At 35.6% G+C, this 15,056-nt stretch overlaps 2 protein-coding genes across 3 annotated transcripts in view; both read left to right on the top strand.

Annotated features, from left to right (window-relative positions):
* The first annotated feature begins 916 nt into the window (after nucleotides 1-916).
* Nucleotides 917-2,678, top strand: LOC132554573 (uncharacterized). The gene has a single exon (XM_060218897.1). It carries the CDS (start codon nucleotides 917-919, stop codon nucleotides 2,606-2,608), a length of 1,692 nt encoding a protein of 563 aa, XP_060074880.1. The 3' UTR covers nucleotides 2,609-2,678.
* Nucleotides 2,679-5,480: 2,802 nt separating this feature from the next.
* The window catches only part of LOC132554517 (E3 ubiquitin-protein ligase TRAF7-like), a 69,595-nt gene continuing 60,019 nt past the window's right edge, over nucleotides 5,481-15,056 (top strand). The window contains exons 1-4 of one of the 2 annotated variants that reach the window (XM_060218834.1): nucleotides 5,481-5,605; nucleotides 7,344-7,413; nucleotides 8,069-8,136; nucleotides 14,072-14,161. In XM_060218834.1, coding sequence (XP_060074817.1) covers nucleotides 5,549-5,605; nucleotides 7,344-7,413; nucleotides 8,069-8,136; nucleotides 14,072-14,161 — 285 coding nt within the window. In that variant the 5' untranslated portion in view covers nucleotides 5,481-5,548. The remainder of the gene's footprint in view (nucleotides 5,606-7,343; nucleotides 7,414-8,068; nucleotides 8,137-14,071; nucleotides 14,162-15,056) is intronic. The other variant, XM_060218835.1, reaches the window with a different exon arrangement.

Below are 15,056 nucleotides of genomic sequence, written 5' to 3'. Positions count from 1 at the left end.
ACATATAAACAACTTCAGACAGATAAAGTCAAGCCACCGATCCAACTGCATCCTACAGCTCACTGTTTCCTTCCTCTAGGACTCGTCAGTGATGCTAAGGGCCTCAATTTTGAAGCCTTGGAGGCGACTGAGGAAAAATCCAAAATGACCGAGAAAAAAAAGTCAAAATCTAGACGAGAAGGTGCACTTTCCTCATGAAAAGATACATTCTCTAATTTCCATATATCTTGTAAAACAAGTGTACAAGTACATTTTAATACTAGTGTTTTGGTTTATACTTAATATTGAAATAACAACCCACATATTAATTTCCGTAACCGTTAAAAATCCAAACAAACAAAAAAATCGGAAAAGTTGAAGCTCTACATTGTAAATTTCACCATGCTTATACTTTTTTTTAGCATTTAGTGTTATAGAGGCCTAAAGCTGTCTAACTGTGTCCTGCTCTCTAGAATACATATTAGCGTGGGTTTTTTTCAAAGCAACGTAAAACAACATTTAAAGATATCTTTTTTTAAAAAAAAATTCAAACAAGGAATGAATTCTTTAAATATTGTATTAACTCTAAGTCTATATTAGGGTTAGATTCTGAATATGAAATGGGTATGATGCATGAACACAACAATAGCAATATAGCTTTCCAATTCCTGTAATTATTCGTGTTAAGCAATATGTTGACACTTTTTCGCCATGGAAACATGGCGCCAAAATATGAGAGTTTATTGCAGTTTTTTACGCTGTATTGTTAGGGATGCACGAATTAAGTATTGCGCTAATGTCTTATTTCGACAAGTTAAGTATGTTCTTGTATTATTATTTATTTATTGTTGTTATTTTCTTGTCACACAGAAATATCCAAGATCCTCTGGGAGTTATCTCCCTGTAACCTGCATCACTGTTACACCTTTGAAGAACCATGGCAACAGCATCTGAACTCTCGAGTATGAAAGGGCAAATTGTTGTCAGAGCCAAAGGCCATGATAAATGTCCTAGTCATAGGGACAACCAAGTTGTATTTCTGTGTCAGGACTGTAACATCCTGATTTGTCCCAGCTGTTCCATCACGACACACAAGGCACACTTTGACAGTTTCATCGAAATTTCAAAAACTACCCAACAAAACAAAAACAGAATTAGGGACTTTATCAATTCGACAGAGAATTTGGACATTCCGAAACTCAAAGAAGAAATTAAGACAGCAAAAGAACATCATTCAACGTATAAACCCAAATACAAAAACATTCGTGACACGATAAAGGAATATCGAGATATCGCCCGAAAGGTGATAGACGAGATAACTGAAAATCACTTGGCTTTTTGTGACGAGATGGAGTTGGTGGACACAGAACTACTTCAGACACACATCACAAACCTTGAGAGGAGACTGGACAATTTGGTTACACTCTCACTGGAGTGTAAAGAGACCCTCCAAAGAGGCAATGGTGTACTAGTGTACGACTCGGCAACAGAAATCCAGAATACAGACTTGGAAATCCCCCAGAGACCAAACATACGTACAGAGTTTACTCCATGTAAGGACAGACGAAATCACCTGAAGGAGGCCATGGGGGTGATTCAGGCTCGTACTGACCATCAGGCAGCATCAGCAGCTGGTGGTCCCTCCAACCAAGGTCCATTAGTACGTAATAAACAGTCTTCCGAGATGGATCAATTGTCCACTGGAACAGTCCAGTACAAACTTTGTGACAGACCAACTGTTGTTTCCGTGTTCTCATACAGGGCTGGTAACCCATTAATCTGCCCCACACCTGTTGGACGTGCCTGGTTGTGTGATTATAACACCAGTACACTAAACCTCATTAACAACAAAGGGGAAGTCCTACAGGAGATACAACACAACAATAACATCACAGACATCAGTCTGGACCCCATCACAGGTTGTCTGTGGTTCTGTTGTTTCGAGGAGAGGACTGTCAATGAAGTATCAACATCATCTACACCTGTCAGAAGATTTACTACACAGTATTACCCACACAAACTGTCTGTGACCAGTGAGGGACGGGTTGTGGTGGGTACAGGGGGAAGACAGGGGTACAAGGTAGTGATATACACAACAGGTGGTCAGGTGTTACATACAGTCATTGTAGAGAGGTCAGAGTTGGGTGGGGTACTATCCATCACACAGTGTCCTGTTACAGGTAACATAGCTATAGTAAGTAAGAAACTAATCGATGGAGAATACAGTGATCCAAACAACTTCAGGCGTCACGTCATTGTGTATAACCCAACACTCCAGCCTCTGATCCACTACCGTGGGGAGGGGATACAGGCACGGGAGGCGGTCACACCTGACAAGTTTGGTCCGATCAGAGTGGTATACGACAGTAAGGGTAATATTGTTATTTCTGACTGGAAACGGAAAACAATAGAACTAATAACTGGAGATGGGAAGTACATAAAAACACTCCACACAAACAAAGGACAACAAGGAGAAGTAGGTATACAGAGTGATGATGTGTTGTGGTCCCACTTAGAGTTAGATACTGGAAAGTGGGGACTCAAACTCCTCGAGTATTATAGTGACCGAGGGAGTAGAACTTGGGTGATGAGTCAGTTTAAATCGATGGACTTCATTGAATTAGTATAAACTTTACAGTTTGATATGATCATTGTCTGTCATATTCTAAAGATGGAATACCACTTTGTATACAATTGTTAATGACAGAAAGAAAAATATTGAAATTGCGTTTTTTTTTTTTTTTTTTTAATTTCGTTTTAACTGACTTTTCAAATAAGAACTATAACAGTGTGCTCTCATGAGATATATTGCACATGAAACGGATTTACTTGTCCTGGAATATTATTCCAAATTAGTTTGTATTTTTGTATCCATTCATAAACGTCATAAAAACCTGAATCAGCGTCTCTACATGAAATATATGTCAAGGTCAAATTCTGTGACTAATTATTTGTAATTTGTAAATATTGTCATAAAATAAAATAAAAAATGCTACATTGTTTATTGATGTTTGACTTTGTCATTTCAATTACTCTATAAAAAAGTTTGTGATCAATCTTGAATCGGCAGCGGAAATGTGAACAAATACATGTACGGGACCTTTTTGTCCTCTGTACTACTGAAACATTTCCTGGCAAAACTGAAGCCACACTTACGTCTTAAGTTCACAACATTATTACACCGCCGGTAGGGTAATTAGAGTCATGATTAATTGTACAGGTGTAAAACTATGAACGCTAATAATACAACGAACTTAAATACATAGTGAAATCCATTATATTACCTTGATATTTTAGCTGACAAAATTCTATTAAAAAAGAAAATCATTTTTGCCAGAAAAAAAAGATAAAATTTAAAGTTCGCCTAAATGTTTATATCTAGCAATCGCGAAAACGAATATTCGAATTTCATTCTCCTTTTTTAAATTCCGTAGTGTTTGTGCATATGGAAGAGTTCTCTATAAATACACAAGCAAACAAACAAAACATGAAGGTGAATATCTGTGTGGTATCAAATTTCGACGTCAGCTATCCTGTTTTCCTTCTGCTATAACTTACTAAAGAATTGAATTGACCTTGAAATTGGACAAAGTGTTTCTTTTTCTACTTTCTCGTCAGCATATCACATTACCTAGATAGCGGGGAGAACGCAGAAAAAAAAACCCAAAAAAACGTGTGCGCCATCTTACCACCGCCTGATGATAATGCTGCTGATGATGATGATAATGCTGCTGCTGCTGATGATGATGATGATAATAATGCTGCTATGATGATGATAATGCTGATGATAATGCTGCTGATGATGATAATAATGATAATGCTGCTGATGATGATAATAATGATGCTATGATGATAATAATGATGATGATAATGCTGCTGCTGATGATGATTATGATGATGAGGATGATGTTAATGATGATGATAATGCTGCTGCTGCTGCTGATGATGATGATGATAAATGCTGCTGCTGATGATGATGATGAGGATGATGTTAATGATGATGATAATGCTGCTGCTGCTGCTGCTGCTGCTGCTGATGATGATGATGATGAATATGATGATGAATATGATGATGATGATGATGATGATGATGATGATGATGATAATGCTGCTGCTGTTGATGATGATTATGATGATAATGGTGATGAGGAGGATGATGTTGATGATGATGATAATGCTGCTGATGCTGCAGCTACTACTGATGACGATGATGATAATGCTGCTGATGATGCATTGATGTCTAGAAGAAGACAAATGATAATTTCTCAATACTCAATCTCACAAGTTAATACATTGTAGGATAGTGAATAACTACTTGTACGAGTCAATGTGTGTCTTGATACTATTGCGTGAATTCATTTCAGTCTAAACCTTTATACAATGTTTCTGTGTAAGAGTGAGCGAGTCCTGAATGATGAGGTGTAATACTTCAAATACATGCAAATATATTTTATTAACAAGTAGATTTGGCACAAGTTCTTACAACTTTCTAGGCCCTCTCCGAACATATCTACTTACAAAAACTATAAATAACAATTAACTAGACCCTCTCCCAACTTTACTATTTACAAAAACTATAGATGATAATTTACTAGGCCCTCTCCGAATATTATTGTTGACAAAAAAAACTATAGATAACAAATTACTGGGACTCTCCCAACATTACTGTTTACAAAAACTATAGATAACAAATTACTAGGCCCTCTCCCAATATTATTGTTGATAAAAACTATAACAAGTTACTAAAGGCCCTCTCCCAACATTACTGTTTACAAAAACTATAGATAACAAATTACTAGGCCCTCTCCCAATATTATTGTTGATAAAAACTATAACAAGTTACTAGGCCCTCTCCCAACATTACTGTTTAAAAAAACTATAAATAACAATTAACTAGGCCCTCTCCCAACTTTACTGTTTACAGAAACTATACATAAAAAACTTACTAGGCCCTCTTCCAACTTTACTGTTTACAAAAACTATAGGTAACCCTACTAACTTTACTGTTCACAGATAACAAGTTACTAGGCCCTCTCCTAACATATCTGTTTACAAAAACTATACCTAAAACCTTACTATGCCCTCTCCCAATGTTATTGTTGATAAAAACTATAGATAAATTCGTGGTTTGTTGTTCCATAATGCATCCAGTAAGTATTCACTTGTACATTGGATGTATAAATATGAATTCTTTTGATTTTAAACATTGATCATATATCTATTCCAGTAATACGCATCCAACGAACATTTGCTTGTTAGGATCCATTACCAATATTGGACCATACTGTCGATATTACTTTCTAGATTCTAACCTTCACATATATAATCCATTTTTAATGTAAAGCATTTTCGTGTTACTCAGTGCTCTTGTGGTGACTTTTTCACTAAAATGTCTATTTTTTGTTTGTTTTTGTTTCTTTGGACATGACGCAATTGCTTGCTGAACCAATTTCATAGAGTTATCGTTCTTGGGACATTTGTTAGTTCCGGTTTAGAGAATTACGAGTTGAAAAGCAAATAATTCATTATTTGTTGCAAAATGTGATACATATGACTCGTCAGAGCTAGAATGGCCAGTTTTGAATTGTTCGATGGAGATGCTATACCAGGGAGACGTCCAGACAATGTAATTATTGAAAGCAATTTATATTTATCATGTAACTCTTCCACAACGTGGAAAACTTGATTCAACAACAATGAAAGAGCGACTTAATAACGGGGATGCAGTGATAATGAATCTGGTATTAATCAGAAATGTAACCTTGGTTTCGTCTGATTCCTACACACCAAACGTGTAGAAGGGATGTTAGTACACTTGTCCGTCAAAATGTGTGATGTGTTGTGGTCAGAGGTGGGGAGTGAACATTTGTGTAGGCCTACTCCAAACTTCCTTTACTACGAAGGATCATCAGGCTTGTTATTTGCTTTTATTCTGAAAGTATATTTTGAAAACAAAACACTTAGTGAGATACGAATGTAAGCACCGATATCGTAAAGTAAATTATTTTGTGACATACTTGTCAACTTTCCTGATACAGACGCGAGTTTCATAAAAATTTTCCCTTCTACTTCATTTTCCGTATCTCTCAATCATATTGGTCAAAAATGGGATAATCTTTCAGTTTTTAGAACTACCGCTAGTTAGGTCACAAAATAACCTTGCTATATTTATCAAATAGTGTAGACACGTGTGAGTTCAACCAGCAAGGCTGTTGTTTGAGGTTAGTGTTTGCCATGCTTGATTTAGCAGACTTTTGTCAAGTCATGTGCAACTGTGTTCTTAGTGTCTTTATCTGTTCATTTAACACTTGACCCCATAATGAAAATTTGGAATGTATCTAATTGATGTGTGGCATCAATATTATTTACATACATCCTAATGGAAATTGCACATTTTTGTGAAGGTGAGTTGTTATCATTTTTTCTCAAATAGAACTACATGAGTTCTTGTGCTCTTGTTCAGTGTTAGTATGTCTCAATCGCAGAGAAAAAGTTTCCTTTCAGAATCTGCCGGCAACACAATCAGCAGATTTAGAATAGAATGAACAAATGAGAATGAATTTGAAAGTATTTTGGCAAGCGCCATTGAACCTGGACATGCTTTTCATTTGACAGATACAGCCTCTTTCCAAATCTGAGCAAGCTGGCCAAATAGGGGGGAAAGGTGACTTATACTCTCAACTTACGTATTTTACAATCTCTCCTTTAGAAAGTCTTCAGACTTTAAAGACTATTTACTGTGTTCAAGGAAGCTGTTAAATCTCCCATATCTTCTTTCCTTGGAGTGGTAAACAGTACCAAGTCTGTAATAGGATGGAGTAAAGGAAAACACCATGTCCATCTAATGATCCATTGGTCTGACACACTACCACACAATAATAATGGAACTGGAAGATAGTATACCTTAATTACAATCTCTCCTTATCTGTAAATATTGTAACAGGGCCCTGTGCTCTACCACTGGGCTAAAGGGAAAATCCCACTAGCTGAGACTATAAGGTGACTTGTTCTCGAACTTTTAGCCTATCAAATCTTCATGATGCTGGCCATTTGGAATTCATATTCAAGTCCCAGGTTAACACACATATTATATATTTATATCAAGTTTCACATGTATATAAAGAGGTAAATTCACCTTTTCACTCTTTAGAATTTTGACATTTTGCATGCCAGATGATTGATGTGTAGTGTGTTAGATCTGTTTCTATCAGCATGTGTGGCAACAGAAATCTGAACCAATGTATAGGCCATCGCTCCTTAAACAAGCAATTGAAATAATTGATACATATATATATATATATAGTGATTTTAAATGAGGTTATTTTTGTTTCTCTCACACACTGATTTTGACTTTTTTTTTTCAGAATTATGTTGAGACAACATTTGGCACCATCAATGGTCTTTCTCCTGTTACCACAGTTAATAGTCCTGCAGGTAATTAGTAAATAATCATCATTTTATATTAATCTTGTGAAATACCATTTAGTTGGTTATTTTCACAGGTAAAAAAAGTCACAGCGGAGAGACTTTAATTTTCATGAATTAAAATGCAGTAAATTTTCTGGTTTCAAATACGTAATTGCTGATTCATCGGTCAGCCATGAATATGATTCATATTGATGATATTAATTGATACAGTATTCTGCATCTTTTAACAAATAATTCGTATCGCATGTCATTTAATCTGTTCGGTCAGTTGTAATTGTCGAAATACTCACGGTTTACTGGAGAGTCAATCAGCTGGTAACGGTACCTATATGACAATAGACTTTAGTCATAATTTTATTACCTTATAGCTGGTAATCTATAGTGGGTCAAAACTTTCGTGATTTTCTTTAAAAACAATCAAATTGTATTTAAACGAATTGAAATTTAGTAACCTGAATGTATAAGGATATCTATTATATGTGTGCCTCTATATTTCAAGGATTGAATTTTTGAGATTACATTTGATGAACTGCAAAATTACAAAAATAATGCTTGTTTTTTTTCTTTTTTTTTTTTTAATATTTACTCATATTTCCATAAAGTGAAGACTGAATTTGTGTTTTCAATTTGTACGTAAACGATACTTGTTTGGTTTTTGAAGAAAGCGACAAATATGATTCAGCCATCACCCGAGGAACATCTGGAGGCGTTTCCAGTCCTTCCTTTCAGGTAACAAAGTTCAAACAGTGTATAAGTGTGAAAAAATGATTGAACAGCTTCAGCATTTTAAATATACATTATGGTACAAATCATAATTAGTTACAAGTGGTTTTGGTTATTGAATGTGTTTTGTTTAGTACATCAGCTCTGTAGTAAAGAGGATATCAGCATACTGTAAAATCATCTATTTTTCGTGGTAGTTTTATTTCCTCAATTTTAATTAGTACTCTAAATCCATGAAATGATAAATATTTTGATATACAAATTATCTTTGTGCTAGAGGATTTTCTTAAAACTATTCATCCACAAAACCATATTTCAGGGTAGTTGTTTTTATGGAAAACCACAAAAATTGAACTCGACAAAATCTTATTTAATTACAGTGTTAGAAATGACTTTTTGTGTTGTATTTAGTTTTGGATTGATCTATCAGTAAAATTTAGAAGCCAGCTGTACAGTTGGGAAATTTCCAGAATTTTTTAGTATGTGTGAAATGTAAGATGGATATTCCTATGTAAAATTAAAAGAAAATGGAAAAAAAGTTAAAAGAATCATTTTTAGTTTTAAGAGGTCCAGGGCCTATTTGCCCTGTCCAGGCTTATCACTGGTCATATGGTGCTGCATGTTTCTATCTTTGGTTGAAGTCACAGGATAAATATTTTGAGATTTTGATACCATATAGATCAGATGAAAATGTACTCAGTCACCTAGATTATTTTTCATCCACTCCACCGCAGTTAAGAGACCCTGATCTGACCAATCTCTGTCCTGTCACCTAATTTTACCTGTACAGACAGGTAAACTCAACATAAGACTAACATGGTGATGTTGAGTGAAGTGAAATTAGAGACTCTTTAAAACAGAAGTTCTTATAAAACAACCAGTAGAAAATTTAAGTGTAACGTTTCAATGACTACACGGTCACCTTCATCAGACAAATGACCAGTGTGAAGCATACAAACACTGACTTTTGTAGTGTACAAGATAGTAGGGTATTGACCAACACTTTTAGCTATAAACTTATGTACACTAAGGTCTGAAATAGTGTTAAGAGATGGTAAATAGATTATATGTACTACAGTTTCATTTTAACCATCTTGTGTACTTTTCTATAATCTGTTTACCATCTTCACACTATTTTTTACCTTCTTTTGCTTAAAATTATAGTACATCCGAAGACATCATCTCGTACACTGTGTACTTCAGTGCTAATACGCTCAACACAGGTCAGTTGTCTGATTAAGGTGACGGTGTAGTCATCGAAACGTCACTCTCTAATCTTCTACTGTTGTGTTATAAAAACTTCTATTCTATTGACATCACCAACCTGAACAAAATGTCCCAAACTATAGATAAGAGACTCCTTTGATAAGCAAGTACTTTACGCTGTAGCAGGGATTTACATGTCTTGGTATCCAACCAATGCAATTTCTTCCAGAATGTGTTTGATAACCTTCTAATGACACATCTGTAAAATAAAACGACTTATAATGAAATAACATTCTTGATAAAAACCTTCATAGGACACATTATGTAATAAAACCTGTCAACATAATTAGTCCCAGGATGAATAAGATAAGGATGTTATATTCAGTCCCAGGATGAATGACATAAGGATGTTATATTCAGTCCCTGGATGAATGAGATAAGGATGTTATATTCAGTCCCTGGATGAATGAGATAAGGATGTTATATTCAGTCCCTGGATGAATGAGATAAGGATGTTATATTCAGTCCCTGGATGAATGAGATAAGGATGTTATATTCAGTCAATGGATGAATGAGATGCAGGATGTTATATTCAGTCCAAAACTGGATGAATGAGATAAGGATGTTATATTCAGTCCCTGGATGAATAAGATAAGGATGTTATATTCAGTCCCTGGATGAGATAAACAAAAAGGATGTTTATTCAGTCCAAGTTTATACAAAAAGTGACCTAATTTATTTCAAATCAAATTAATGAAAAAGGATGTAATATTCAGTCCCATGATGAATGAAATTAAGGGTACAAAAAGTGACCTAATGAATGAAACAAGGTTGTTATATTCAAAAAGTGGATGAATTTAGAAAGGATGTTATATTTAGTACAAAAATGAGACTAATTTATTGAAATCCCTGGATACAAAAAGTGATAATTTATTTAAACCAAATTAATACAAAAAGTGACCTAATTTATTGAAACCAAGTTTATACAAAAAGTGACCTAATTTATTGAAACAAAATTAATACAAAAAGTGACCTAATTTATTGAAACCAAATTAATACAAAAAATGACCTAATTTATTGAAACCAAATTAATACAAAAAGTGACCTAATTCATTGAAATCAAATCAATACAAAAAGTGACCTAATTTATTGAAACCAAGTTTATACAAAAAGTGACCTAATTTATTGATTAGAGAGGTGTATTTACTAATAATGAAAAACCTTATTCATTTATCAGTTCTTTTCCTGGCCATTTTGGGAAGATGTAACCTAGCTAGAGGGCATTGGGATTTGTATGGCAAAACTGGAAAATTAGGAAATTCATAATGGAGAAAGTTGGCTGGAATTTACTGTCCTCACATAAAAATAACGATACAAGATTTCACAATTTCAGGTGTTTTGAGAAAGTTGTTTAGAAAAATAAACATACAGTTCGGATAGGGGCCTAGATGTGACACAAATTTAGGAAATAATCCACAACATTATATACGGCATGATATTAATGCATTCACAAAAGCGTATAGTGAATAATTAAAACCATTCCTTCTGTAGCCTAGGTCTTCCTCTGTTACTGTTAATGTACTCCATTGTGTTGTTGCTGGTGTTATCTGTATATTCCATCCCAAGTTTGTTTATTGTGTACACACTATGAAACCTGACGAATAAACAATGTAAAAGTGAAAGTGATGGTATCATTGTCTTCATTCCATCTACCTGTCAGTACAGACAATTACAATTATTTGGTCCTGATTTATAAATATCTTGTACAGAATTAAAACATGTCAGGCATTGATCAGTACAGATAGATGTTTGTCTTCAAAAACAATTGTGTTGATCTGTAAAGATAGATATAGGACAGGTGTTAGTCATTAAAGATATGTGTAGGAAAGGTGTTGGTCAGTAAAGACAGGTGTAGGATAGGTGTTGGTCAGTAAAGACAGGTGTAGGATAGGTGTTGGTCAGTAAAGACAGGTGTAGGATAGGTGTTGGTCAGTAAAGACAGATGTAGGAAAGGTGTTGGTCAGTAAAGACAGGTGTAGGAAAGGTGTTGGTCAGTAAAGTCAGGTGTAGGAAAGGTGTTGGTCAGTAAAGACAGGTATAGAATAGGTGTTGGTTGGTAAAGACAGGTATAGAATAGGTGTTGGTCAGTAAAGACAGGTGTAGGACAGGTGTTAGTCAGTAAAGACAGGTATAGAATAGGTATTAGTCAGTAAAGATATGTGTAGGACCGGTGTTAGTCAGTAAAGACAGGTATAGAATAGGTATTAGTCAGTAAAGATATGTGTAGGACAGGTGTTAGTCAGTAAAGACAGGTATAGAATAGGTATTAGTCAGTAAAGACAGGTGTAGGAAAGGTGTTGGTCAGTAAAGACAGGTATAGGATAGGTGTTGGTCAGTAAAGACAGGTGTAGGATAGGTGTTGGTCAGTAAAGACAGATGTAGGAAAGGTGTTGGTCAGTAAAGACATGTGTAGGAAAGGTGTTGGTCAGTAAAGACAGGTGTAGGAAAGGTGTTGGTCAGTAAAGACAGGTATAGAATAGGTGTTGGTTGGTAAAGACAGGTATAGAATAGGTGTTGGTCAGTAAAGACAGGTGTAGGACAGGTGTTAGTCAGTAAAGACAGGTATAGAATAGGTATTAGTCAGTAAAGATATGTGTAGGACAGGTGTTAGTCAGTAAAGACAGGTATAGAATAGGTATTAGTCAGTAAAGACAGGTGTAGGAAAGGTGTTGGTCAGTAAAGACAGGTATAGGATAGGTGTTGGTCAGTAAAGACAGGTGTAGGATAGGTGTTGGTCAGTAAAGACAGATGTAGGAAAGGTGTTGGTCAGTAAAGACAGGTGTAGGAAAGGTGTTGGTCAGTAAAGACAGGTGTAGGAAAGGTGTTGGTCAGTAAAGACAGGTATAAAATAGGTGTTGGTTGGTAAAGACAGGTATAGAATAGGTGTTGGTCAGTAAAGACAGGTGTAGGACAGGTGTTAGTCAGTAAAGACAGGTATAGAATAGGTATTAGTCAGTAAAGATATGTGTAGGACCGGTGTTAGTCAGTAAAGACAGGTATAGAATAGGTATTAGTCAGTAAAGATATGTGTAGGACAGGTGTTAGTCAGTAAAGACAGGTATAGAATAGGTATTAGTCAGTAAAGACAGGTGTAGGAAAGGTGTTGGTCAGTAAAGACAGGTATAGGATAGGTGTTGGTCAGTAAAGACAGGTGTAGGATAGGTGTTGGTCAGTAAAGACAGATGTAGGAAAGGTGTTGGTCAGTAAAGGCAGATGTAGGAAAGGTGTTGGTGAGTAAAGACAGGTGTAGGAAAGGTGTTGGTCAGTAAAGACATGTGTAGGATAGGTGCTGGTCAGTAAAGACATGTGTAGGATAGGTGCTGGTCAGTAAAGACAGGTGTAGGATAGGTTCTGGTCAGTAAAGACAGGTGTAGGATAGGTGTTGGTCAGTAAAGACATGTGTAGGATAGGTGTTGGTCAGTAAAGACAGATGTAGGAAAGGTGTTGGTCAGTAAAGACAGGTGTAGGAAAGGTGTTGGTCAGTAAAGACATGTGTAGGATAGGTGCTGGTCAGTAAAGACAGGTGTAGGATAGGTTCTGGTCAGTAAAGACAGGTGTAGGAAAGGTGTTGGTCAGTAAAGACAGGTATAGGATAGGTGTTGGTCAGTAAAGACAGGTGTAGGATAGGTGTTGGTCAGTAAAGACAGATGTAGGAAAGGTGTTGGTCAGTAAAGGCAGATGTAGGAAAGGTGTTGGTCAGTAAAGACAGGTGAAGGAAAGGTGTTGGTCAGTAAAGACATGTGTAGGATAGGTGCTGGTCAGTAAAGACATGTATAGGATAGGTGCTGGTCAGTAAAGACAGGTGTAGGACAGGTGTTAGTCAGTAAAGACAGGTATAGAATAGGTATTAGTCAGTAAAGATATGTGTAGGACAGGTGTTAGTCAGTAAAGACAGGTATAGAATAGGTATTAGTCAGTAAAGACAGGTGTAGGAAAGGTGTTGGTCAGTAAAGACATGTGTAGGATAGGTGCTGGTCAGTAAAGACAGGTGTAGGATAGGTTCTGGTCAGTAAAGACAGGTGTAGGAAAGGTGTTGGTCAGTAAAGACAGGTATAGGATAGGTGTTGGTCAGTAAAGACAGGTGTAGGATAGGTGTTGGTCAGTAAAGACAGTTGTAGGAAAGGTGTTGGTCAGTAAAGGCAGATGTAGGAAAGGTGTTGGTCAGTAAAGACAGGTGAAGGAAAGGTGTTGGTCAGTAAAGACATGTGTAGGATAGGTGCTGGTCAGTAAAGACATGTATAGGATAGGTGCTGGTCAGTAAAGACAGGTGTAGGAAAGGTGTTGGTCAGTAAAGACATGTGTAGGATAGGTGTTGGTCAGTAAAGACATGTGTAGGATAGGTGTTGGTCAGTAAAGACAGGTGTAGGATAGGTGCTGGTCAGTAAAGACATGTGTAGGATAGGTGCTGGTCAGTAAAGACAGGTGTAGGAAAGATATCATTATATGTTAAGTGTCAGCAAAGAAATATCTTACTGTTGTTACAAAGTCAGATTTCTTCGCACCTTTTTGTTTCTCATGAATGTTCTCCTTACCTGTTCACCTTTAACCTTTTCACTCCTATTAATTCACCTGTGACCCTTCATCATCGTAATATTGTTAGATAATCCCTTTCATTTTGCATGTGTATACACATCATCTTTGTGGTGTACTTTATGTATATGTTACTGTTTTCCAGGGCACTGACAACATGTTAGTTGTACCCCACCAACATAAACGAACAAATTCCAATGTTTCTAGGATATCTGCCCTCAGTGCGGAAGAGGAGGTAACTCACACTTGCAAAAGAGCTGTAATTTGCCAACAAAATTGTATATTTATGTATCTGTTGCCAGTCTCAGTGAAGATGATGCTGATTCTGAAAGAGGATACACTTTACTATTGGTATCATATAAATGTACCATTGATTCAGAAGATTTAAATCTTCAAAAATTGAATGTGATCAAATTTTAATTGTGAGACTTTCACTTCATTTCAATTATGAATAAAGTGTAATCATATATTTTTGTGGGCATAAATTCTGCAGTCATCCAAAATCATAATTTTCATCAGTATTGGGTTTTTTGGCCGAATCTTGCTCACAAAGTCAGCTGGTACTATAATCCATGTCAGCTTTAATCCGTTTATTTTTTCGAGGACAAATAAATTTGTGTATTTAGAGCACCCACAAATTCAGCAAAGTTAATCCCCCTTGAAATTAAGTGATTTTATAGCATTGAAATTCAACCTTTTAGAGAAACGAATAAAAAGATTGAAAATAAGCAGTTATTATTATATTGAAGTGTGAAAGAAATTCAGAATGCAGCTGTTCCTTTTGGATGGTTTAACATAGAATGGGCAAATATTGGAGGGAAAATGATTAAGTGTTATTACTGTGCAGAATATATAATTGTAGTTTTGAGCTAAACTCATATAACTGTTTTGGCCCTTTACAGGTTGACAGTACAACTAATCACATTAATAATTCATTACTAACGTCAACAGTGTTACTTTCATTTTTACTATTTTGTATGACTCATTTTGATTGATTTCATTGTGTGTGTTTAGTCTTCTTAAGATATTAAAACACTAGCATTTGGAACAATATGGTTATCATATTTTATCGAAGCTTTCATACTAATAAGTTCAAAAGTAAAATTGACGGTACAGTTGTATTCTGAAAT

The sequence above is a fragment of the Ylistrum balloti genome, unplaced genomic scaffold (assembly GCF_031769215.1).
Source record: "Ylistrum balloti isolate Yb309-2 unplaced genomic scaffold, AGI_CSIRO_Ybal_v1 Utg370416, whole genome shotgun sequence".
Classification (NCBI taxonomy): Eukaryota; Metazoa; Mollusca; class Bivalvia; order Pectinida; family Pectinidae; genus Ylistrum; species Ylistrum balloti.
The sequence above is the reverse complement of the archived record's forward strand: the minus strand, read 5'-3'. Positions and strand labels throughout refer to the sequence as shown.

Bases quoted from the DNA above. Each gene is read 5' to 3' on its own strand.
- LOC132554573 (XM_060218897.1), top strand. From the start codon at position 917: ATGGCAACAGCATCTGAACTCTCGAGTATGAAAGGGCAAATTGTTGTC.